At 39.2% G+C, this 24,075-nt stretch overlaps 3 protein-coding genes across 8 annotated transcripts; 2 read left to right on the top strand and 1 right to left on the bottom strand.

Annotated features, from left to right (window-relative positions):
- Window positions 1-589: 589 nt before the first annotated feature.
- Window positions 590-4,543, bottom strand: ptges3a (prostaglandin E synthase 3a (cytosolic)). The gene is made up of 8 exons (XM_029435357.1): window positions 4,322-4,543; window positions 3,401-3,514; window positions 3,132-3,201; window positions 2,948-3,046; window positions 1,938-2,027; window positions 1,785-1,841; window positions 1,635-1,662; window positions 590-1,189 (listed from the first exon to the last, which is right to left on the bottom strand). Coding segments are annotated over exons 1-8 (480 nt in total). The 5' UTR covers window positions 4,324-4,543; the 3' UTR covers window positions 590-1,169.
- dtx3 (deltex E3 ubiquitin ligase 3) lies at window positions 4,052-15,340 on the top strand. Of its 5 annotated transcripts, none has more exons than XM_029435324.1 (5): window positions 9,384-9,835; window positions 10,047-10,087; window positions 10,640-11,442; window positions 12,954-13,171; window positions 13,405-15,340. In XM_029435324.1, exons 2-5 carry the CDS (start codon window positions 10,075-10,077, stop codon window positions 13,478-13,480), a joined length of 1,110 nt encoding a protein of 369 aa, XP_029291184.1. In that variant the 5' UTR covers window positions 9,384-9,835; window positions 10,047-10,074; the 3' UTR covers window positions 13,481-15,340. The 5 variants fall into 5 exon arrangements, with proteins under 5 accessions (XP_029291187.1, XP_029291184.1, XP_029291183.1 ...); XM_029435323.1 differs by having other exon boundaries at window positions 9,384-9,842; XM_029435327.1 differs by lacking the exons at window positions 9,384-9,835; window positions 10,047-10,087 and adding an exon at window positions 4,052-4,170.
- A 1,863-nt stretch (window positions 15,341-17,203) lies between these two features.
- On the top strand, window positions 17,204-22,143 carry LOC115010658 (probable E3 ubiquitin-protein ligase DTX3). Of its 2 annotated transcripts, XR_003832502.1 has the most exons (4): window positions 17,204-17,858; window positions 18,972-19,189; window positions 19,546-19,798; window positions 21,856-22,143. XR_003832502.1 is itself a non-coding variant. In XM_029435350.1 (3 exons), exons 1-3 carry the CDS (start codon window positions 17,553-17,555, stop codon window positions 19,622-19,624), a joined length of 603 nt encoding a protein of 200 aa, XP_029291210.1. In that variant the 5' UTR covers window positions 17,204-17,552; the 3' UTR covers window positions 19,625-22,143. The 2 variants fall into 2 exon arrangements, 1 of the variants encoding a protein (XP_029291210.1); XM_029435350.1 differs by having other exon boundaries at window positions 19,546-22,143.
- The last annotated feature ends 1,932 nt before the right edge of the window (window positions 22,144-24,075 follow it).

Raw genomic sequence — 24,075 nt, 5'->3', positions numbered from 1 at the left:
GCTCTGAAACATGAGCTCTACACAGCCGTTACAATGAAACGTTGTTATAGGAATTGGTTGTTCAACTCTGTGTTAAAGCCTCATCTCATCTTCAGAGGAACTTTAGAATACATTTTAAAAAATCGTTTTAAGACAGACTTGAAAAATGCGAAGCAATCTTTCAAACATTGTTTGAAGCCACATTCCCCACACTGCACTATTATTACTCTCTAAACGTCATTGAGTTTAACTGTTTTGGAACTTGAAGTAAGAGATGTTTTAGTATTAAGGCCTTGTATTCAAAGGTTTGAAACAGTTGATTAGAAACTCCCACAAGCGTTCACCATGTGTTGAATCAAACACACAAGCCTTCAAAGCAAAGTTCTAGTTCATCTGATCAACACACACTTAGAAGCCTGCATTGTTTAAACTATTTGAGAAACTCTTGGTAGACTCTCCCTCACCTCAATATGTATATAGAAGAAAATGATTATTTGTACCTGCTACAATGTGCCATGTTTTTACACTGGCATAGAGAAACACACTCTTTGCAAAGGTATGATCATATTCGAAGATTGTACCACTCTACTACCATAATCTCAACACAAGCTTTAAGTTGCACAAGCATATCTGTTTATTTTAAATGTTGAAATATGTTTAAAAAATGAAATCATTGTTAAATATCTGCAGTTATTGGCATACATTTGAAAACCCATTTTAAGCAGAACTCCTGCTTTTTAAATTAACAAACAAAATAAGTGCATTTTTACAATACAAACATTAAAAGGGGAAATCTGTCATTAAAAAAATCTACTTTTTTGGAAAATAGGCTTTTTTTCTTCATTAGAAATCACAATGTTCAATACATAACTCGACATTGCAAGAAAACAGAGAGAGAAGGTGTAAGACATCAGCACATCCCATTACAGTCGTTTAAGTCAATGAACAACAACATTAGAACAGAATTGTCCATGCAGAACAGAACAGCAAAGCACATCACTGTATGTCGCTATGGATTCCTGCGCATGTCTGTATCCAACAGTCACTCCATGGAGGGGTTTCGCTTTGGACACTGCGTAGAGAGATGAGGTCTCTTCTCCAACATGGCTGCCAACTCATGTCTAGTCTCTCTCTCTCTCAACTGATTTTTAACTTGCTTTGATTACTACTGAGGTGGCGTCCATATTTTTCTACTCAAGGTCAGGCATTTCTGGAAGAGACACAAATGTGACGAGTATGAGCATGTGACTAGATTTAAATCTAATAGTTCACCTATTAATGATAAAAACATATTGCACCATTCAAAAACATTAAACAAAAATAATGACATCACAACTAGTCGTGCAGTTATATCCAAACTCATACCTAAACATACCCATATGTGATTTTATGTGACAAATGACAAAAGTTAACCATCTCTTACTCAACTCTTAATGATAGCCATTTTGATTGAATAAAATGAATTATCTTTTAAGAAAACAAATGTACAATCAAGCCCTTTCTAACATAATAACAACATCATACTACATGGGATAATATCATCTTTTCCCCAAACACTTTATAGCTTACTTAACAGTTATATTTGTATGCACTTGACACTGCCTAGTGACTACGAATTACAATTTACCAGACGGCTCTTTGAGAATAATACTTACTTTCATTGTCGCTGTCTGCAGTGTCATGCTGAAAAACAAAGAAACAATAAATTCAAAAACAATTCTTCATACACTGCTTTACCTGGTAAATGTGTATGACTTGATTTGTAAATGTCTCTGTAATAAAGGATATGAAACATATGAACATACTTCTTCTTCTGCACCATCTAAATCCGGTATATCATTCCCTCCCATTGTGTTCATCATCTGGAGAAATGCACAGGAGACAAACATTAATGTCACCACTACAGTATATCTGGACAAGCTCCCACTTCAGGCATTGTGCATGTTCAACATGCTTACCTCTGAGAATTTGTCAAAACTTGACAAGTCCTCATCTGAGTCATCCTCCCAGTCTTTCCAATTATTGAAGTCCACACTCAACCAGTTGCACTAAGAGAAGATAGATTAAGCAATATTTATATCATGTAATCAGTTCATCACCTCCACTAAGGAGGTCATGTTCCCGGGTTGGTTTGTTTGTCAGCAGAATCATGGAAGAACTACTGGCCCGGTTTACATGAATCCAAATCACGGGGAGGATACACTCATTATTTTTTCCCTATGGAAACAGCCTTGGCAGAGGTCTGCGCTCTTCGAGTGACCTTTTAGTTACAGCCGTTTTTTTTATGTTGATAATAACTTAGCTGTTTAGGCTAGGTGGCATATTATCAACAGTCTTTGAACTAAGAATTATCATGCTTTTAATCATCTTCATAGTGTTCCCAAACCTTCTTAAACATCACATTCAAAGACTTTTAAGAAGGACTTTTGAGGCCCAGTGCTCTCAAATTCAAGGAACCAACAAGGCATAGTTTGGACGAAGGCTTGAATGTGTAAACACTTCTCAATTGCGCTGCGTTACAGTGGTGGCTGACGATGTGCTGTCTTGCCTTCTCTGACAGAGCACAGCAAACAATATATTGTTTAAGTTGAGAGATAGACATAAAGACTTATTTACGAGTTGAAAAGCTAAGTAAAAAAAACTTCAATTTCTATTTTTGCACAAAATATATAAATTCAAGTACTTTCAAATGACCCGTTTATTTTTAAAAACTTCCATGGCCTTAATTTTTCCCTCTTAAAATGAAAAAATGTCAAGGACCCGTGGGAACCATGCAGTGAAGAGAGGGAGAATGTGCATTAGCATTGTAAATGTTTTGACAGCAAACATAGTGCGTGCCATTTTTTAAAATATAAACCAGCAGCAAAGGGCCACGGGTCAGATTTGAACATGGGCCGCTGCAGTAAGGACTCAGCCTCGCTACCTGGGTGCACCAAGTTGTTTTTGTTTTTTATTGAATTAAAGTTACCTTTGACTTGTCTTTGGTAAGTCGTGGCCATGATTTCCCAGCCACAGCTTTTTGTAAACAACACAACACAGACCTGTCAGTGCGTCTGTGTTTGGAGCCCTGTGTGGAACAGAGAGTTTGATGAAGGCTTTGAAGGAATAAAATACGTGGTAGAACTGCAACTATGTCTACAGTTAATACATACTTTGGGGTCAATCTCCCCAAAAAGGTCCACTGTATTCTGTTGTTTGATACTATCTGTTCCACTTACGCAGCTGTAAGATGAAAAGAGGTCATGAGATTTCCTTTACAACGGCCAACAATTTGTGTTGTCATCATTCATAGACTATACCACAGACCAGGGCCCTGATTCCAAAAAGCATCTTAAGGCGTATCCTTCATAATAACATTTTGGGAAGAATAAGACATTCTCAGAAATGTTACCATTATTATTATCATATTATTGCAACTTACCAGAAGTCAAATTTGGACTTGTAAAAATTTATTTTCACATCTTTACTGTCCTCCACGCAGAACTCTAGAAAAACAGAGTCCCTTCTGTCATACCACTTGGCTGCTGCAGGCTGCCTATAGACAAAGCGTAGAAAAGGGGAATAAGTGACAATAATACAACTCAACATCATTCATGCTTCTACCTAATCTTACATGGTAATTAATTACGAACTATCAGCGTCTGGTTCATAAAAACGTAGTTGGGCATGTCATTTCACAGCCAGGGGGTGGTCCAAGAGTACAGTACATTTGAGGTCATGTTGAAATCATATTGAAAACGTCACTCATTCATTCCCGATTAGCATGAGTGCCTCTCTAGTATCTTTAACGTTACCCTAAAGCACTGTTTTCTAAAAACAATTGAGAGAATATTCAAGAAGGTGCACCTGCTAACATTACATTACGGACAACCAGTGAGGAGAAAACTATTTGACTTGATGAGGGCAGCTTATGTTACGTGTATCGCTGACAAGCGTGTGCAAATTGACATTAGCTAAATTGAAATCTTCCAAGCTAATCGTGACACCACGATTTTTCAGTGCTAACACTGACGTTACCCTTGCGTTGCTTGACATTAGCCTGCTAGCTAACGATAACTGGGCTGAAGAAAGGCGCATTAAGAGAACTAGCTTAACTAGAGGTTATCATCTTCTGGGACATGGTGTTGCCAAATAAAACTAGGCTGAGGGAAAGTTGTCTGTCGTTGGATTTAACGGTGTCTTGACAGCCGTGTAAGTATGACTGCACCGCTGAGGCTAACTCGTGTGTTTAGCTCAGTTAGCTATAATGTTAGCTGGTTGATCTTCAGTATACTATGCTACCAAGACTTGTAAGCTAGTTAGCAACAGCGGTTAACGACTATCTAGTAAACTAAAGACTTACATCTCCACTGTTTAAGCAATTAAACTCCCTCGTCGGACCACGATATAGAATATAGTGTAACCTAGCTGTAATGTCCGGCAAAATTCTAACTGAAACCTAAACAGTTAAGTTTAACGTTCACGATAAATGCATGTGTCTCGCGTGTTTTCGCATCTCGTGACGTCCATGGTACGGGCGCGTGCACAAGTGCTTCAGACCGAAGCCGTTAGAGACAATTCTAGAACAGGTAGCTCACTGTTCCAGAGCAGCGCAAGAGCTCCACCTCCAGCATCAGAAGGTGATGACTACCTGATCGGTACCTGATAGTGAATAATGTCATGATAACTGTGTACTGAATTAGGCTACACGTTGATAACTGCAGGCTTGCTTGAATCCTTCCACCTTTGTTGTGTAAGGGTAAATAAATAGATCCCTTAAATAAAAGTAGAACTGCCACTGCGAAATACTCCAAGCAAAAGCCCTGCATTGAAAATGTTTTAAAAGTGATATAAGAAAAATGCACTCATCAAGTTAAAGTTGAGTTGCTACTCAATGCAGACAAATGTGCCTTGTGTGTGTTATAGTCTACCCTACTTTATTGGATTACTTTAACCTAAGCAGTTACAATGTAAATATAAGGCTGAGTTAAGCCACCCACAAGCTGCTCTTTGCTCGGGTGAGAGTAGGTAAAGGAAGCTTAAAGGTAAATTAGGTCAGGGCTAGAGAATGGTTTTGCCTGCCATGACTCCCTTGTAAGATCCTCCAATGTGAATAAGACTAAGGAGAAAATACATTTGATGAAAGGTTTATTTGGTGGCATGAGAAAAAAGAAAAAAATATGTACATTTCTGCATTTGGAGAAGATAAAAAGAGACACCTTGGCTTGTGGTTAATTTCTCAACAGAGACGAGCACAGAGGCAGTGATAGATGCCAAAGCATCTCCCTTCACAGCTTGCTTCTCAGCCGGTTTATTAACAGATGCCTCTTTAGCATAGCCATGATGTTAGAGTGAAGCTTCGCTTTATCAGTTTAGGTCCCCCATAGAAGTGGAGGCTGTCAGATTCACCTGCTGCAATGGTGACTTCTAGTGGTTGTCTTAGTGGGCCAAAGCACTCAAGCGGCAGAGAAAGACATGGAAACTGACAGATGACTTTAAAGGCAAACGGGGTCCCGTGAGGGCAGCTTCAAGCAGTTGGACTCAGACAAGAGAAAAGATAGGCTGAGAGGTAGTTTCACCAATGTAAGGCTTGGCAGCTGTCGATAGAACAAGTGAACAATAGTGTGAAGGCAGAAATAGAGAGCCGCTGGGACAGAATAACAATGCCAGGGAGCTACTGAATGTGTGTGAAGATGGAGATGAAAATATTTGACAGAATAGGTGTTTGTCACATATTGGAGTGGCACATCATACATACAGAGGAGGGTTTAGTGGAAGGGTATGGTGACAAATAATCTTTTTTTATTTCCAACACCTAGTGACAGACATGTGCCTTTCAAGGACTGTAAGTGGAGCCACAACAATGGCTGGCCTTATGGGGGATAGTGGACCCTGGGGAAGGAAGACACTTTGGAGATGACAGGCTGGAGGTAGTTGACAGATGGGATTTTTTGTTAGCCACAGGAAAGGTTGTAGTGAGAGTACACAGTATAACTGCCCAGTCCCAAATTTAGCCCATTTAGAGGAGGGGAAATGACACGATGATAGGCATTGTCAGCCATGGATATTAGGCCTATAATGTAGAACTCTAAACTAGCAACATCAATCTCTAAACTTAATTTATTTTAGTAATCCAACATTTAAAAGGTTTGATAAGAACAACATCCGTCAAACCTGAATTGCCTCCAGGAGCTTTTTGCAGCTAGCATGTGATTTGAATGGGGGAATTTATAATAGCTTGCTGTGCTGCTGTCCTTTCTACCAGTCACTGTGGCAGATAATAAGACCTTATTTGAATGCGTTATGATGATCTGAAAGCCTAATATCCTTCCTCAGTGTGGTGCAGTTGACAAAAGCTTCCCCACTGGCCTGTATGTAATGATGCCATTCATATAGTTTGTCAAGGCTGTGGTAAAGAAAAAGTGTCTGTAGCTCAAGATACGTAGCATAACTGCAAAATATTTGATATAACTGATTTTACATTTTACATTACACTGTGCGGCGATACACATGTGTACATAATTCTTGCAGAAACTCTAAGAAGGATTTGTTCATTCTGTAAAATGTAATCTGAACTGTATACTTTAACTCATAACAACAAGGAAGTATCACAAACTAAAAGCTACAAAAATATCAATTAACTAATTACTAACATTACACATTTAAATCAATAAAAGATGGAAAAAGGCCTTAAAAAAAAAAACAGAAATCCCACACTAACATAGAATTTATATTTTTAATATCACTTTGCAGCTCTTGACTTGAGGTTTCATTTATTAACCTTTACTTTAAATAGCAAATAGACAGGACAGTGATGATGTCAGCCAGACGAGCTGCTCCATGTACAATGAATAATGGAACGACCCCTGCGACACTGTGACCGCAGCCATGTGGGGCTTTACCCAAAATATGAAGAACATTTTCTGACTCACGCCTTGATGTGCTACATTCTTGTAACACTCTTTTGACTTAATATCTAAGAAAATTAATTAATCACTCATTTGGTTTCAATGAACTGACTCCTGTGCTCTGATCTCCAGCCAAGGAGATATGAAGTATGAAGATATTGACTTTAATCTCCAACATCAATAGAGTAGCACATGTACAATATGTTTTATGTTGCATTATTTCCTCTGTGTGTGGCTACAATGAAAGAGTATTTGACATTGTCAGTGGTGGAATGTAATTAAATACATTTACTCAAGTACTGTAAAACTTTATACTTTTACTCCACTATCAGAGGAAATATCGTACTTTTTACTCCACTACATTTTTCTGACAGCTTTAGTAACTTTTCAGATTACAATTTTCATCCCCTTCCTGTTCAGTGAAAACCATTAATCTCTATATTTTGGTGAACTCCTTCTTAAGCTAAATGACGGCGACGCTACAAACATTTGAGGATTTTCTAGAATATGATGCATTTTTGTAGATTAAACTACCCAACTGTATATGAAGGAGTTCAAATGAGACAACTTCAAACATCAACAGCAGTGAATTGCAACATACACATTAATTTAGCAGTAATATTAATTGAGAAACATCATATATAATAGTAAAACACTGACAGGAAACATTTTACTGCACAATGAATACTTTTACTTTTGATACTTTAAGTACATCTTGCTGGTAAAACTTACATCATTTTACTTTACTTAAGTAAATTATCTGTATACTTCTTCCACCATTAACATTTTAAATGCATGATGCTTAATTACCTCAAATGAACTCAGATAACAATAAATTGCATTTAGATATTATGTTTTAACTGATGTTGAGTTGGCCCAACAAACACCTCAGCAGTTTCAATGTTTATACCATGAAGAGTGACACCGGATATTAAATATCTCTGAAGACGTTTAGCTAAATGACAGGTTTTATTTAATGAAACAATTTAATGCCAGAATTAAACGTTTTATTTTAATGTGAAATATATTGTGTGATGTTGCTGGCCTAAGCTCCTTAAGCAGGGCGATCCAATGTCTCCTCCCAAATCTAACCAAAAACCCAAACTACAGATTGTGGCATGTTTCCAGTGAAAGCTTTGCTGGCACATTTTGCACTAGCTGCAGACTGAGAGGGATTTCTAAATATGTTGATGCCCTTGTGTCAGCAATGTTTTTTATTTGGAAGAGGAAACTGATCAACCCTTTCAATTTGCCGATTGAAAACTAAAACAACAAGAAATCACTGATATTTAATAATGACTTTCTTATTACATAAGTAAGCTCTCTATAAATAAAATGTATTATTATTATTATTATTATTATTATTATTATTATTATTATTATTATTATAATTATGTGAATCAGGCTGAAGAAAGTGCTGTAGGTGTTGACACATATTGTCATAAAGTCAGTTCTTCGACAACATATTGCTTTATTAGATCTGTGAATCAGTTTTACACAGAGAACTTGTGTCCTGTCACATGAGCTCACTTTGATACGGCTACTGTCTCATGTTTGAGTGAAACTCAGGTGTACAGTCCTGCATTAAGTGAAAAGCACTGGGATGGAGGAGACAATCCCTGTGTTTACAATATATTATTTGCAAAGCTCACCCAAATGGATTTTCTTTTTGCTTTTGCTGTTACTTCTATACATAATTCCTTTCAAAAGTATGTGTGCAAATGGAGTAGACAGTATGATTGATTGAAAGATCTCCTGGAATGACTTTCTCAACCAGAAGTAACCGTGTGAATGCAATTCTGTTTTGTTTTGTAGCCAACTCTCAATAATGAGATTTCATAGCTGAGAGCACCAAAACAATAACCTGGATTGCAAAAACAAGTACAAAGAGATGCTGTTGTCAAATATGTTGATAACAGCATCTCCAAGTGCTAATATCTATCAATCTATCTATCTAGATAGATAGATAGATAGATAGATAGATAGATAGATAGATAGATAGATAGATAGATAGATAGATAGATAGATAGATAGATAGATAGATAGATAGATAGATAGATGGATAGCACTTTATTCCATGTGGAGGTGGGTAAGAAACAAAACACACAACATAAATGAATCATAAATAATCTACTGGAATAAAATAAACTCTGAGAATATAAACTAGGAACAACTCAACTAGTATGCTTTTGTAAATCTTTGTGCTCACATACAAAGCCGTTGTTATGCCCAAACAATATATGATGTCAAAAGTATCAACAATTACATAATTGCTGTCAATAAGTCGGTGTAAGTCTGAGAGACAGCTTCATTTGCATCATAACTGCATGAGTGGGTATTCCCTCGTTGGCGCGTGGGCTGTGTGTTCTAAGCGTGTATTGTGCGTTATCATAAAAGCTGTTAATCACGACCAGAAAATGATTCAGTCACAGCATGAAGGGGGGGAAAACACAAACCACCATTTGTCAGCCAATCATGTCAGCTTAGTGACGAACTTCCTGGTCTCACTTTCTCGTAAATCCCAGTCCCCTTGTTAATAGGTATGTCTGCTCCTGCACAGTCAACAGGGAGGAGGACGCGGTCTGCAAGCAGCGGCTCAGACTCAAAATGAGAAGAAAGAGCAAATTATCTTCCTGGAGAAAGCTGTCACACAGCTAGCGTGCTCGGAGCCAGATAAGAAGAGTAACTACACATGCTATTTACTCTGTGATACGCCTAGCCCAAGGACGTACGAGGAAGGCAAACACAGGCGAGACTGGGGACGAGGTGCAGGATTTGGATGGCTTTTGCCAGAGCCAGGAAAAGAACCTAAAGAGATATGAGCTGGAAATACGTGTGGATATCATGTCTTGACTACAAAAACGAATTATCCGCGGATAAACTGCAGCGGCACGTCAGAAATAAAGGCCTCTGATGGAGCTCTGTGCTCTTTAATCCACAAAACCTCCCTGACAAGACAGCGAACTACGGTAAAGGGTGAGGAACGGAAGAAATCAAGGGGGGAAACCACTTCGTTGAATGTTGACGCGAAATGTATCAAAGGCTAAAGCTAATGTTGCGAAATCGCTGAATTTCCCTATGCTCCTGCGGAGAATGGATCAGTCAACATATCGCCGAGCAGCTGTGATAACGTTTGTTCCAGTCCTTCAGTTTCTCTTCCTCTCTCTTTTTGTTCAACAGGACGGTTTATTCACAATTGAAGGGATTTATGGGATCACAAGGTAACCTTTCAACCTAAAGAAGTGTCACTCTTGTGTTTGCATGTGGCTGTCGGTGGGCTTTCATGTTTTCCGCGTACAGTATGACGGGGTTTAGTTTCCTTTGTTTACAGTCTGAATCTCTGAACAGCTGATGTGTCCTCAGCAATGCCGCGATACTGCCTGTTGTATATTTCGTGCTACAACCACTACAATTTGCTTCCCATATAGACATATTAGATTCACTTTGTCATGCACAGATACACTATAAACAAAACAACTGAAATAGATGTGATGTTGCTTTTTGTTGACATTGCCTGAGCTATTAGTCCACGTCGACAAAAAGTAAAGCCCTCACAGCCAGCAGAAACAATAACACTCTTACAGCCATGTCTGAGCAAAATACAGCCTCATTCCCCATAATGCATTTGTAAATAGTAACATGTGTTAGTGCATAGCCTTAGAGAGCAACTTCTATAACTTGATGTAGGCTACAGTTACACCAGTGCAAATTGTGTTTGTTTGAATATCTTTGTCAATAATGTGCTGATGACTTTTATGTGCCTCTCCATGCAGTTTCCTCTGATGAGATGAGTGTGCGTGCTGGCCAGGGCAGTGATGAGGTGCTGGTATCACAGGCGGTGTGGGATTACCTGGCTGCAGCAGGGCGGCCCTGGCTCATTGACTTCCAGCACAAGCAGGGGATGAGCGCTGGTATCATTAGGCGAGGGGAGAGGGGGGGCTGCTGCGCCGTGAGGCTGCAGCCGGTGGAAGGCTCCAGGAACGGTGGAGCTGGGGTGATGGATGGACCCATCTCCAGCGAGACACGAAAAGCTTTCATTGACTTATGCCGCTGTGCCCGCAAAGAAATGAGCAAACAGGACGGGGGACCCAAGAGGAAGAGGGCGCTGCTGCCCTGTGTGGCAGTCCTGGAGCCAAACGGTGAGGGCAGCCTGCTTCAGCCTCCACTTCCACAGCCTCGGCGCTCCCAGAGACAGCAGCAGAAGTTCAGGAAGCCTGCTGATGAGGAGGCCTGCGCCATGCTCCACGGGGCAGCCCAGCGGAAGGACATGGACTCCAGCTTGGCTTCTCATAGTGAGCCGGAGGACAACAGCACTTGTTCAATCTGCATGGGGGACATAGTGGAGAAGACTACCTTGGAGAGGTGTGGCCATTCATTCTGTCGCTCTTGCCTGGATCAAGCCTTTAAGGTGAAGAAAGCGTGTCCTGTGTGTCGGCTAGTGTACGGCCAGTTGATTGGGAACCAGCCTGCTAATGGTACAATGATCGTAGAGCGAGATCCTCATCTGGAGCTTCCTGGCCATGATGGCTATGGATGTATCTGCATCATCTACAGCTTCCCTCCTGGCCTACAGGCGGTGAGTATATCATTGTTACAGGAACAACATTTTTTAATAATCGTATAGGGGGGAAATAAAACTTAACTCAGTTGTTTTGCATAAATAATACAAATCATCCAACATTGTCAAATATTAGAATTTCCTAGAATTTAAAAAATGTATTTAAAACTTAATTTGTTATACAATCAAATTGATTTTACTTATTTAGTCTAATTACGTATGTAGGTAATGCCACATGAGATACTTTTAAACAATCTGGCCCCTCCGCTTGACTGTGCACATCTTCCTTTTTGTCCCTGACTGATATGTTGTATATCTTTACCTGCACTTGTGTTACATCCAACACTTAATATCCAGTTTCAGAAGGAAATACATCAAATTGAAAGGTACAATCCTGGATCCCATTGTAAACTAAATGCTCACCTCACTGTCAAAACTTAAAACACAGGAACTGAGGGCCGTACTACAAGGAAGGTTTGACAGAGCCAGGATTTCTCTGCCTTAGCTGGCTCAAAAGTCTTAAACCCTAATAAGAGATGATGGGTACCACGACGGTGGTTACCAACTGTCTTTGTTAACCCAGGTTTCATCTTCAGGCTCTGTGCGTATTCATAAAAGGGGGCGTTTGTTCATCATAGTAAAACAATAAAATTACAGTATAAAGCAACACTGTTGCTGCAAACAAGAGGGATGCTGGGAGACAATTTAAGTATAAGTAAAACTCATCTCACTAGCGCACTAATCTCACTTTGTATTACAGCCCACTGAAATAACTGTCACTCAGATTCATTGACAGGTCTTTTAACAACAAAACAAATGTTTGTTTTCTGAAGCTGGTGAGGTGTCAGTCATTTTTGCTGGCCCATTGCAGCACATGTTGGCGCATTACCACCACTTGTTGATCAGTAGGACACCATGAAGAGGACTGTGTCCTTTTTAATATTGCATCTTCCGTGACTTTGTCCATTTTTTGGCTCAAACTTGTCTATTGGCTTGATCCTTCATTTGCTATCATAGAATCATAAGTATACTTTCTTTAGTTCCTCCCTGGTAAATGCCAACTCATTTCAAACTCCATTGCTTTAGGTTGTAACACAGACACACACACTTTCTGTTATACATTTGACGTCCAGTCCGAGATACCCCCTGATGACATCAGCATTTATTCTCAGAATGTACAAGGCTTGTCCCCAAGAAGACATGATAAAACTGTTTTTACAGGCTAATTCCCCTGAGAGGTACTTTAAAAATGACCTTTGTGTGTAAAACCAGTGGAGTTACCCTTTCCCAGGAAGTAGATTATGAGAAATAGTTTTGGATTAAATTAACTGCAGCATAAAAACAAACTTAATGAAGAACACTTGCAGACATATTTCTAACAAAAGCATGGAGCAAACGCAGTTAAAAAATACAGGACATGACCCTGGCAACACAATCCCTGTAGGTCCCAGACCCCAGTAGACAGACACAATTGTTCTAAAGCCATTCATGCCCCTTTCAAAACTGATGTTTTAATTCCTCCTTAACAGCCAGAACACCCCAACCCAGGTGTTCGGTACCCAGGAACAGACCGTGTGGCCTACCTCCCTGACAGCCCTGAGGGGAACCGTGTGCTGGGCATGCTGCGCCGGGCCTTCGAACAGCGCCTTATCTTCACCATCGGTACCTCCATGACCACGGGCATGCAAAATGTCATCACCTGGAATGACATTCACCACAAGACCTCATTATGGGGCGGGCCCCGCTGGTATGTATGGGCTTTTAGCTGGAGGCAAATGGCCACTGAGATTTAAATAGGTAATATCCTCCACAACTTCCCTAACAGATGTGGTAGCTGAGAAAAGGGCTCAGATGTGACTGACAGATGTAATTCAAGTTTCTGACAAGGAAATGCTTTCAGTTGATGTCTTTGGCTAGATGGCACTATTGCTGCCCGAGTACATACAGATGCAGTGATGGCTTTTTTATTTCTCCTGACAGTTTTGGCTACCCAGACCCCACTTACCTGGTGCGAGTGACAGAGGAGCTCAGAGAGAAAGGCATCACGGCCGACTGACAGCATGAAAATGACTCTTCCAAGACTTTGAAGGACTTTCCGAGTGTCCTTGCAGTGGACATGACTCGGCTCCAGGTTGTGCTTTGAGACTGCCCGTCCCTTAAAGGATGGCTGAAGACGAGGCCCTCAGCAGACAGGCGTCTAATGCTGCAGCAGAGCCCACTTCACTTCTTCCTCTGTTTGTTCATTTTTCCTCCATAGTTCAGCTTAACCCAGTGCTACATGTGGAGGAAAGTACTCTGAGTGCAGTGCATTCTTGTATTACACAATCCTCTAGCTGTCACTGTTTGCAACAGAGCCAGTATCTGATGCACTTATTTAAGCGCATCGTGGCGTGTTGCAATTCATGGTACTTATATATTATTTAGGTAAATTTAAGTTAAATGTTCTACAGACAGGTTATGTTATATTAATGTTTATTTCTACTCTAGGGATAACTTTATTTCTTCGAAGCACACATTCTTAGTTTTATCTCCTCAGAAGTGTTTAAGTTGATTGTTACTAATTACCTGTTGTAAGGATAATACTTGGGTCATACGGCAGAATAGCACTGCTTCAATAGGAAGAATTTATTTTATTATTGCAATCGAAAGCACTCACAGGCACTTTTGTAAGAGAGTTTTTTTTCTCAGTGAAGTCAGTCATGGTTTTTGCTTCCTTTTGTGTGGAAGAGTGCTCAGAGCAAACAGGTTCGTGCAGCTATCGGCTATTAGCTCGGTGGCTACAAGTTGATGTCAATTGCTTGGAACTCTTCATTTGTGTGTGATCTTCAGTTTCCCCCTCCATTTTTACTTAAATAAGAAGAATGTTGAACTATGTATCACTGCAGCACCATTTTTCTTTTTTACATGCATTAGGACTTTTCCCTAGGTTTTTACCATCGGTCACTCCTGTTATTTCAAGATGTCTCCCAGGTGTTAAGCCCATTACCTCAGTTGTTGGTAATGAGCTCCTCTAATTACCAGATTTAAGACGATGTCAAATATAAAGGGCATGTAGACCACTTAAACCAAATCAAAGGCACAAAAGCTCTTTAAAAATGTATGCCTCTGTCCCTGTCAAACTGGGAGATTTGCCTGCTAATGTTCTCATTTAAAATGAGGTAACTATTGTACATTTGTTTATCTAAATAGATAATCTACAATACAGTTTAAAAAAAATAACAAAGACAAAGTGGTGGGAACAATTGATCTGATTTAGGGTGGGGTATTGATCTCATTTTGTTGTGCCTTTCTTACATTCACTTTTGATAAAAGAAAATGAAGCATGATGTTACTTACTACTGAGCAGTTTGGGCGTATTTCAGTGTTAATTGATAGGTACACAGCATTATGTTTGTAGCTATACTATCTGGCTTTATTTACAAATACTACACAGTTCATGAAAATATGTATACTTATGTGTATTAAAATTAGCTTCTCCTTCATAAACATCCTTGTAGTCCAAATGCTGAATAAAGCGTCAGAGTGATGGAGCTGTATGTGTGAAAGTGCTTTGCTAAGTGCAGTAACCTGCTTGGCTAGTGATACATTTGTCATTCATGTGGACAGGTCAGATCCATACATCAAATACCCTTTTATTCTGTTTTCATCCCCTTTGTATTTAAGTTAAGGGACCAACCGAAATATTTTTGGGACACAGGATTGTAGTTCACTAAAGCTACTGTGCAAACATTTCTATGCATTACGTGACTGAGGAGGAGCCAGCAGAATGGATAGTTGGAGAGATTACACATATTACAAATCGATTGTTAAGGAAAAGTTGGAGTTTTGCTTTTTCTAATTGTGTTGATTCGTACTTTGTTGATATTCAGAATAATGTGCTTTACATTTTAATACTTGAATAAAAAGTTATGTTTTGGTTTGTGTTGGATATTCAATGTAGGCCCTAAATAAACCAGGAGCATCATAAGCAACTGAATATCAAACTTGTGTCCATCTGGAATGAGTTTGGGTTGTCTGCTTCCCTGTCAGTGGAGGAATGTAACTAAGTACATTTACTCAAGTACTGCACTTAAGTATCATTTTGAGGTACTTCTTTACTTGAGTATTTTCATATTATGTTACTTGTGGATTATCAAATACAAACTATAATCCAAAAATAATATGTTCATTATAGATTCTGAAATGGGCCATTCTGCATAATGAGTACTTAATGATACTTTTACTTAAGTAAGATTTTGAATGCAAGAGTTTAACTTGTAAAGAATACTTCTACAATCGTATAACTAAAACATCTTCCTCATCTGTTCCCTGCCGTATGAAATATTCTTAATTCAAAACACTGAACTCTGCTAATGCACTTAGTGTCATCTCGTGGATCATGAAGATACCTCATAGTGTGTATGAAATGTGACCTTATTCTGTAGGATAACTACCTTTACAAATGGTAAAAGATGTGAGCTAAATTTGATTATATTTTTGAACTACAGTCATGAATATTAATAGATCAACTTTCCAGTGAATCAGGTGTTTTATTGTAAATGATTATAACTGCTTGGTTTGGGCCGTAGATATGTATCATGCAAACCACAGTCAATTAGAGACAAACATGCTCAGTACATAGTATTTAAATAAAATTCATTGTTAGGTATCCTATGCTAACACTATTAAGACTCACTGTTTTGCGGTGGGCCAAATCAAAACACAAGCAAAAGGAATTATGTAAAACATTATTAGAGTATACCACATTTACTTGTTTGGGTGCATTTTGAAATCAGTCATTCTTTCATCTAATTAGATGTTTGGCAAAGTATGTATTGCTATTGGGAAGAAGAGAATTCAGTAGTAGTAGTCAGTAGGATTCTCATTTTAGTTTTCTTTTAACTTCTTTTCTTAATAAGGCAAACTTCAAAACCTACTTAATTACTTGAAAAAGAGTGTTTTACAAAGGTGGAAGATAGTTGCAACTCAATATCCTGATTTCTCAGGTGATGCGCTATTGGCTAATTGTCACAAATTGCCAAAGCAAGCACTAAAATTCCAATAAACAATGGTCTCATTAGTCACCTGTTTTACATAATAGAAGCCTTCATTCAGATTCTTAAGGACCAATTACTATACTCACTTATAATGACAGAGTTTGAGTTACAGATTAAAACCTTTTTGCATTAGGTTTGTTTCTCATGTGATCATAACCCAGGCATGTTTACTCTCGTGATTACAAACATTATGAAACACTTTAGCAGTATCTGTTACTTTTAGGTTAACGTGTCTAGTGTTACTTAGCAAAGTAACAAAACCACACCTGTAAAAAACTAAAGGAACTAGCCGTCTGAACTGAAGTAAAAAGTACAATATTTCCCTTTAGAGGAAGTATAATGCCATGTGTAAGTACCGCAGAATTGTATAGTACATTTGACGGTTCTGTCTGACATCAGGACAGTTTATTCCACCACTGGGGGCAACCTTTTTGTTTACATTTTGTTCATGAAATGTGCTAATTACCAATACAACCAGTATCAAGTTTAAACCAATCAGAGGCCAGTGTTTGCACTACTTCCTTACACATGGATGTGCATCACCCAGTGGATCCTTTCTCTCTCTTTATTGAACATTGTGAACAGAAGCATTCAGCAGGATCTTCTTATGCAATTAAAGATTCCAATGTGTTAAAATTAAATGAAATATGAAAAGTAAATACATTCAATTAAATATATAACAAATATGTATCTAAACATAACAAATAATAACATCAAAGAAGTCAATATACCTTAATCAGGGGCTTCAGAAAATATTTATTTCAAATATAATAATGTGTTTACTTTTTAGGCTTGTCATATGGTTTTATGTGTCTACAACTGAATAGAAAATGATCAAAGTTTGGGATAAAATTATGTATGTGAAAGATTTATCATGTAACTCAAAGGATTATTATTATTACATCCGCATGTAGTGATAATGTCTTTAGACAAAATAGAGAATGCTATGTTTTAAACAAACTTCTCTACGTTTCTCCAACACGCATCACCCAGTGGAAATGAATTGGTACTTTCCTTAGTTTGACGTCACGTATCTCCGGACACATCCGTACACGGAGAGGCAACACTCTTGTCGTCACATACCGGAAAATAATGGAAAAGACACCAAACAACCACTCCGGTGGAGTCTGTAAAAGTACGGAAGACTGCGCCATTTGCTTGGACACAATTCAGGACAAGAAAACGTTAAAGTGCTTTCACTCTTTTTGCTCTGTGTGTATCGATTCGGTTTTCAAGTTGAAGCCTGCATGTCCGATATGCAACACCTACCACGGAGAGTACACGGGGACCCAGCCGGAGGGCACGATGACGGTGATGCGCAGCTGGCAGTGCCTGCCCGGCTTTAAGCAGTGCGGATCTCTTGTCATACAGTACAGTTTTCCAGCAGGGATACAAGGGGTGAGGCTGACACTGCAAGCTAGAAGCCACATGAGTATGCTACATATCAACAGAGCTCGTGTTAGTTTGACTACATCGCTCAGCTGTTTGTGATATTACACATGTCCACCAGAGGGCGCTGTTTGACAAATCGACAGCCCTGCATGGACACATTAAAGCTTCTGGATTAGGTATGATAAAATGGCTGCCAATTCCGTTTGTTTTTGTTTTTGTTTTTTTTTAAATAACTTTTTGTTGAAAAATATTTTGTAATTACGAACATAAAACTACAGGGAATGTAATAAAATATAGACACAACTAGAAACCAAAGTGTAAATAAAGGTTACAAATTAAGTCACATGAAGAAAAAGAAAGAAAACATTTAAAATAAAAATGACAAACATATGAACCCACACAAGAGGTTTACCTAATCAGGTATAATGACAAAGAATTTGCATAAATTAATAGTTTTGTTTAATTTTTCGATCACAGGTTTTTAAATGTGATAGTTATTCAATGATCCAACATAATAATCAGCCTAAATGTTGTCACATGTATACACTGAATAAACTGTGTACTAGCATTTCCACCATATAATTACAAAAGGAGCATATACATTTACAAACAATGGAAATAATCGGGTAATAACGATGGATGACTTCGGAGCTCGGTCCTTCCATTTATATTTTATAGACATCATTGTTCTTGGAATAAGTTCTGATGATTAAAACATTTTTTGTCAAAAATGAAAATGCCACCATTAATGTTGTAACTGGCTAAAGTAACAATTTCATATATATATTTGAGCTGCAACGTGATAAGCATAAAATGCCAGTTGACATTGCCTTAATTGCAGTACTCTACTCATGTTGGGAGACAGGAATACTATATTTATTTATAAAATCTTCAATCTTAAACCAATTTAAAAATCCGCAAATTCAGTTCGGTGTCACCCAACCATTATTCACCGAAAGGTTTTTTTTCCTCAGGTCCAGTCTGTTGTTTTAAAGCAACGCCCACTGTACAAAGTTTTAGATTTAAAAAGGTAAAAAATACGTTGTCAAGTTGTCACAAGTGGGCCATACTTGTTGATCAATGTATGTTACATATATGTTGTTGTTTACCATATTACAGCCTGAACACCCAAACCCCGGGGTGAGGTACAGCAGCACCTCTCGTACTGCCTTCCTGCCAGCCAACGAGGAGGGGGAAAAAGTCCTGAAGCTGTTGAGGAAAGCCTTCGAGAGAAGACTCACCTTCACCATCGGTCGATCTGTCACCACAGGCCTCAACAACGTCATCACCTGGAACGACATTCATCACAAGACCAACATGGAAGGTGGTCCACAATGGTACGCACATTATTGCTGTATAATTATCACTTTTTTCACCTGTAAGTGAACATAATACTTACATAAATGTACTTAAACTAAATGCACTGCTTAGGCAGATGGGAAATGTGAGTACTTTGTCATAAAGTATTGAAAATTACATTTTGAACTGATGATGGCGCGAGATTAAAAGGAACAATTATATAATACATATGTCAACCAAATTGTAAATTTGCTGGGTTAATTAAACTACAAATACTTAGCAGGTGTTGCAAACTCTTGGATACATTAAGAATACAGGTTCAGTACGCTAAACGGAAAGTTGTTATCCTTGTTCCAGAGATGTACTCACCGCAGTTTATCTTTCTCCCTTCCAGCTTTGGATATCCAGATCCAGACTATTTGTTCAGGGTTAAAGAGGAGCTTCGTGTTAAAGGAGTAACACAGGATGACTGATGGGGGAAGACAATCAGAAGACATTCTTCAAATGGAGACTTTGTATTGTCACAAAGTCTTTGATTTCAAGACGGACCTTTCGCAGTCCTCAAGCAGGGATGGAGATAACTGGCGCTTTAAAACGTTGTTATTCTATGAAGTTGATACATGGAGCTTTTATCTTGAGACCTGAAGGTTAGTGGCTTTTCCCAAAGAGTTTTCAACTGTCAACTGACTATGCAAAACAAATACTTTAAACACACTCTGCACAGTATGTGATCCAACAAAACAAATACTACAGTACAGTAAAGTGAAAGGGTTATACCAATCATCAGATTTCACTAATGAAAATGTATTTTATAAAACTGAATCACAGGTAAAAGCAGACATGAGACAGAACAGGTGGTCAAATAACTTATTATGAATGAATAATATGATATGAGGGAAATGGATAGGTAAATGAGACATAATAGTGGAGAGGGCCTAATAACGGTGCAGTGTATTATGTTTAAATGATAATGTGATATTCTATATTTCTCCTATTGTCAACAAACCCCATGATAAGACCAAAACCAACAATCATTGATCCCTCTAGCAAATGTTGCCTGTAGCTAAAGTGTATATAAGATGTAGCTTATTCTTCTGTGCCATGGACCACCATTGTTTCCAAAACCTAATAAAAACATGTTCTTTCATTACAGTGAAACAGTGGACACTGTAGTTTGTTTTAGGTCGATCACACATACACAGCCCTGCTGCTGATAATATTCACTAACGAACAAATGCACAACTTACTCCTGTGTGAGTAACATTTGCTAAAAACTACAGTGCACAGCTGTTTTAGGAAATAATTGAGCTGTTTTTTGTGTCACAGATTTACATCTTCAATAAGAAGGAATGGACTCAGGGATGAGTTTGACAGACAGGCCAGGGAAGTCATAAAGTGTTGATAGATGAATTTAAGTTAAGTTTAAGTTGGTCCTTTGATGGAATATGTTGACAATAAGAAAACATTTAGAATTCCACCAGTCTTATCATATAGCACCTTTTAATACTTCAATTATTAAATTATGTTGTGCCTTTTATGTGACATCAGTCAACGTACTAGTGTCACACGTCTGATCTGAAGTCCGGTCTTTTAGTCCAAAAACAACGTTGGTATTTTGCAGTCCTGCCTTTTGCCTGTTTGGTCCACTAGAGGGCGCTGCTCTCCTCTACAAGAGACGATGTGACGGTGTCTGCTTGGCATGCAGCTGTATCATCATCTCAAACCCACAGTCCTGCGGCACCTCCCAAACCTCATTGCCCAAAGTCAGTGAGAAAGCAGAGCATCTGCTATAGATGATGAGTCATGTGTTTCTATGGTGCTCGGGGCAGTTTTAGCAGCAGCGCACTTGCAGTGTATGTACGACGGAGAGAATGACTATCACCTTGTGTTTGACCACAATGAACTGATCGCCTCTGGACTTCTGATGGCAGTGCAAATACGGTTAAAGATGAGTTATGGTAGTTACATGCAGAGACAAACACATTCAATTCAAAAGATCAACAAAGACAAAATAATTCAAGGCTCATCTGTTGTTGAATGAAGTGTCCTAGCCATCACTAGCAAAAATACACATGAAAATATTGCAAACAGAGAAGCGCTGTATAGTTTTAAATCTCTTTTCAGGCAGCGAAGCAGGACACACGAGCTCTGCTTTTCACTTTTCGCTTGGCTCTCTGACCAGCATTTAACCATGTTGCAACTGAATATAATTAATATCATCCAGCTGATCATCTTAGTGGCAACACTACAGAGTTCTGGGATGAAATACCTTTAACCTATATTTCTATCTCAGAAAGAGTGCACATGTGACATGGCTTACAGTTACTTGACTTGTCCTCTTTAGCGCTCTGCTGTTTAGCGGCTGGGGGCATTTCTGTGGCCTCGGATCTCAGGGCATCTGCTGCTCTCACAAAGCAGACCAGAACCCATCTGGTCAAACATTCCCCTGCCCCCCCCCCCCCCCCCCCCCCCCCACCTCGCCTTTTCTCCCAACATTCATTCAGTCAAGCTCATCCATTTCTCATTATCATCCCTTTTCCTCTCTTGTCTCTTTATCAATTATTAACTGTTGTTATTTTACAATTATTTTCCTTTCTGTTTTAATGTGTAGAAGTACATACCTGATATATGATTTAAAAAAATAATATGTATATATATATATATATATATATGATAATATATACATATAATCACTATGTTTTAGACCTTTTAACAGAAGAATGACTTCCAGTGACAGACTGGGAAATTGGCTTTCTGAATAGTGGAGCAGATTGTGACATAAAAAGAAAAATGGAGCACTGAACATATGGTACTGAAAACACTGAAGCTGAAGACGGTGTCCATAAGAAGACATCATCCCATCTGACTGTATTTCTTCAGGCATTATTGTTCAAATGCAAATGATATGGCTTAAACTGAAATAAAACGGCATGGACTCAGTATTTTGTCTGCACTTATAAAGTAAGACTTTGGGTCCAGAATGTTCATTAAAGTGAGTCTTTGCCCTTCTCTGCAGGTATTTCCCTTCCCTGTCATTGGACATCTGGTATTAGGGGCATAGAATTACAGAAATGCAAGAGATATAAATATGTATCAATGATTATGCAGAGCAATATCGTGGGTGGATTAAACATGCATCAATGTAAATGTCCAGTGACAAGCCTCCCCTATGAAATGGATTGATGACAGAGTGAAAATAAGCTCTCAGGGTATGGATTAAGACGATACATCTGTAGCTGTTTACATTCATTTCCATCAAACGTCGCTCTGCTCTGTTGTGGCAGGATGACTTGAATATTCTCCCTCTCAGGCGCTGAAATTAGCACCAAGGCTTTGGTGATTGCATGTTTCTGGGTGTGACGAGATGGCCGCTCAGGAGGGGCTCCCAAGAAACACAGAGACGTGCATACCCGTCAGAAGAGAGATGTGCAGTGTTTCCTGTACTAGACATGATAAGAAAATCATTATGTGACAGTGCAGAGCTGTTGTTCTCGCCCCCTCTCCCCACTGTGCTCCTTAATTAGAGTGTCTCTGGCTGTGGAGAGAACCCTGGCACATCGCCTGCCTGCCTGCCTGCCTCTTCATCCTCTGGTGCTCACAGATATACCTGTCTATCTGGGTGCAGGGTGCCTTTGTCTCTCTTCACAGTGATAAGGATCAACTCCACCAGACGTACCCTACTTCTGCATACCTTTGAAGGTTTTTTTTTAATGCCAACATCGACAGAGATAAAGATTCTCTGTCTTCCCTGAATTAACAGTATCCATAGCCAAATCACGTATGACAAACAAGGATATTTCAGGTCGTGTTTGTATGTTGGACAGGAGAAGGCTGAGGAGGCATCTGTCTCCGTACACACTCTTTGTGTGACAGTATGTCAGCCCACACTGCTGACATGCTCATTCACTGAGCCTGAGGCTGTTTGCTTAAGAAAAGCAAAGTGAAGGTGGGTGTGTGGGTGCTTCTGCGGCTTTTGTCTGTGTGCCCTTGACTGCATCTGTACATACAGTATGCACGGATATGCACTAGTGAGAGTGTGTGTGTGTGTGTGTGTGTGTGTGTGTGTGTGTGTGTGTGTGTGTGTGTGTGTTGAGACAGTTTCTCACTTTCTGTTCTTTGATTCATAGCTGGGGCTCCACGGCTTTTTGTCTGCCTGATTTAGCAGAACAGACCCTCTGCTTTTCTTAGTAATGCGGACAGATTTACTGACTTACCTCACAGACAGGACACAACAACGGAGCTGGCAACTGTTGGGATCTTTGGCTGGGTTGTCAACATCCCAGATTGAAGGCTCTGCTCAAGCTGTTCTTCATTAGCGACAGTTCCCCCCCCCCCCACCCACCCACCGATATGAGAATAGCAGTTCCCTGACCTGTACTCTGTGAGAGAAATTAAAATGTCCAGTAATTACTTCTCCAAACTTGAATCAGGAACAGTGTTATTAGTTTTGTACACAATACCCAACCTTATAATCTCAGTCGTGTGAAACTGCAATAACAGGCTGTGCAGCAACATGAACATATTCAATTAAACAAAATCCTCTTCAAATACAGTCTAGGAAACATTTTCTGGGTGCATTGAAGAATGCCAAACCCCTTTGTTGTCTTTCCTGTCTGCATCCTCAGCCTTGGCTGTCCACTCAGACTGACTCGTGTAAGAGCAATTAGCTGTGGCTGTCATGGCAACTAGCATGACCTTTCTGTCACTTTACAAAACAAGAATCTCAACTAAGGCCCGTCTTTCTTCTGAACAACTGCAACAGCTGTCCAGAGCTTTTTCCACATTAATGGACTTTTCTTTTTATTACAAGAAGCAGATGGAGTTTAGCAGAAATTGTCCAGGTGAAGACACAGGACACATCATGTCTGAACAGGTATTAAAGTAATCTGTTAAGCAATGTTGTGGATTTCATCAAGTTTAATGC

The sequence above is a fragment of the Cottoperca gobio genome, chromosome 7 (assembly GCF_900634415.1).
Source record: "Cottoperca gobio chromosome 7, fCotGob3.1, whole genome shotgun sequence".
In the NCBI taxonomy this organism is placed as follows: Eukaryota; Metazoa; Chordata; class Actinopteri; order Perciformes; family Bovichtidae; genus Cottoperca; species Cottoperca gobio.
This window is presented reverse-complemented; position numbering and strand designations above follow the sequence as displayed.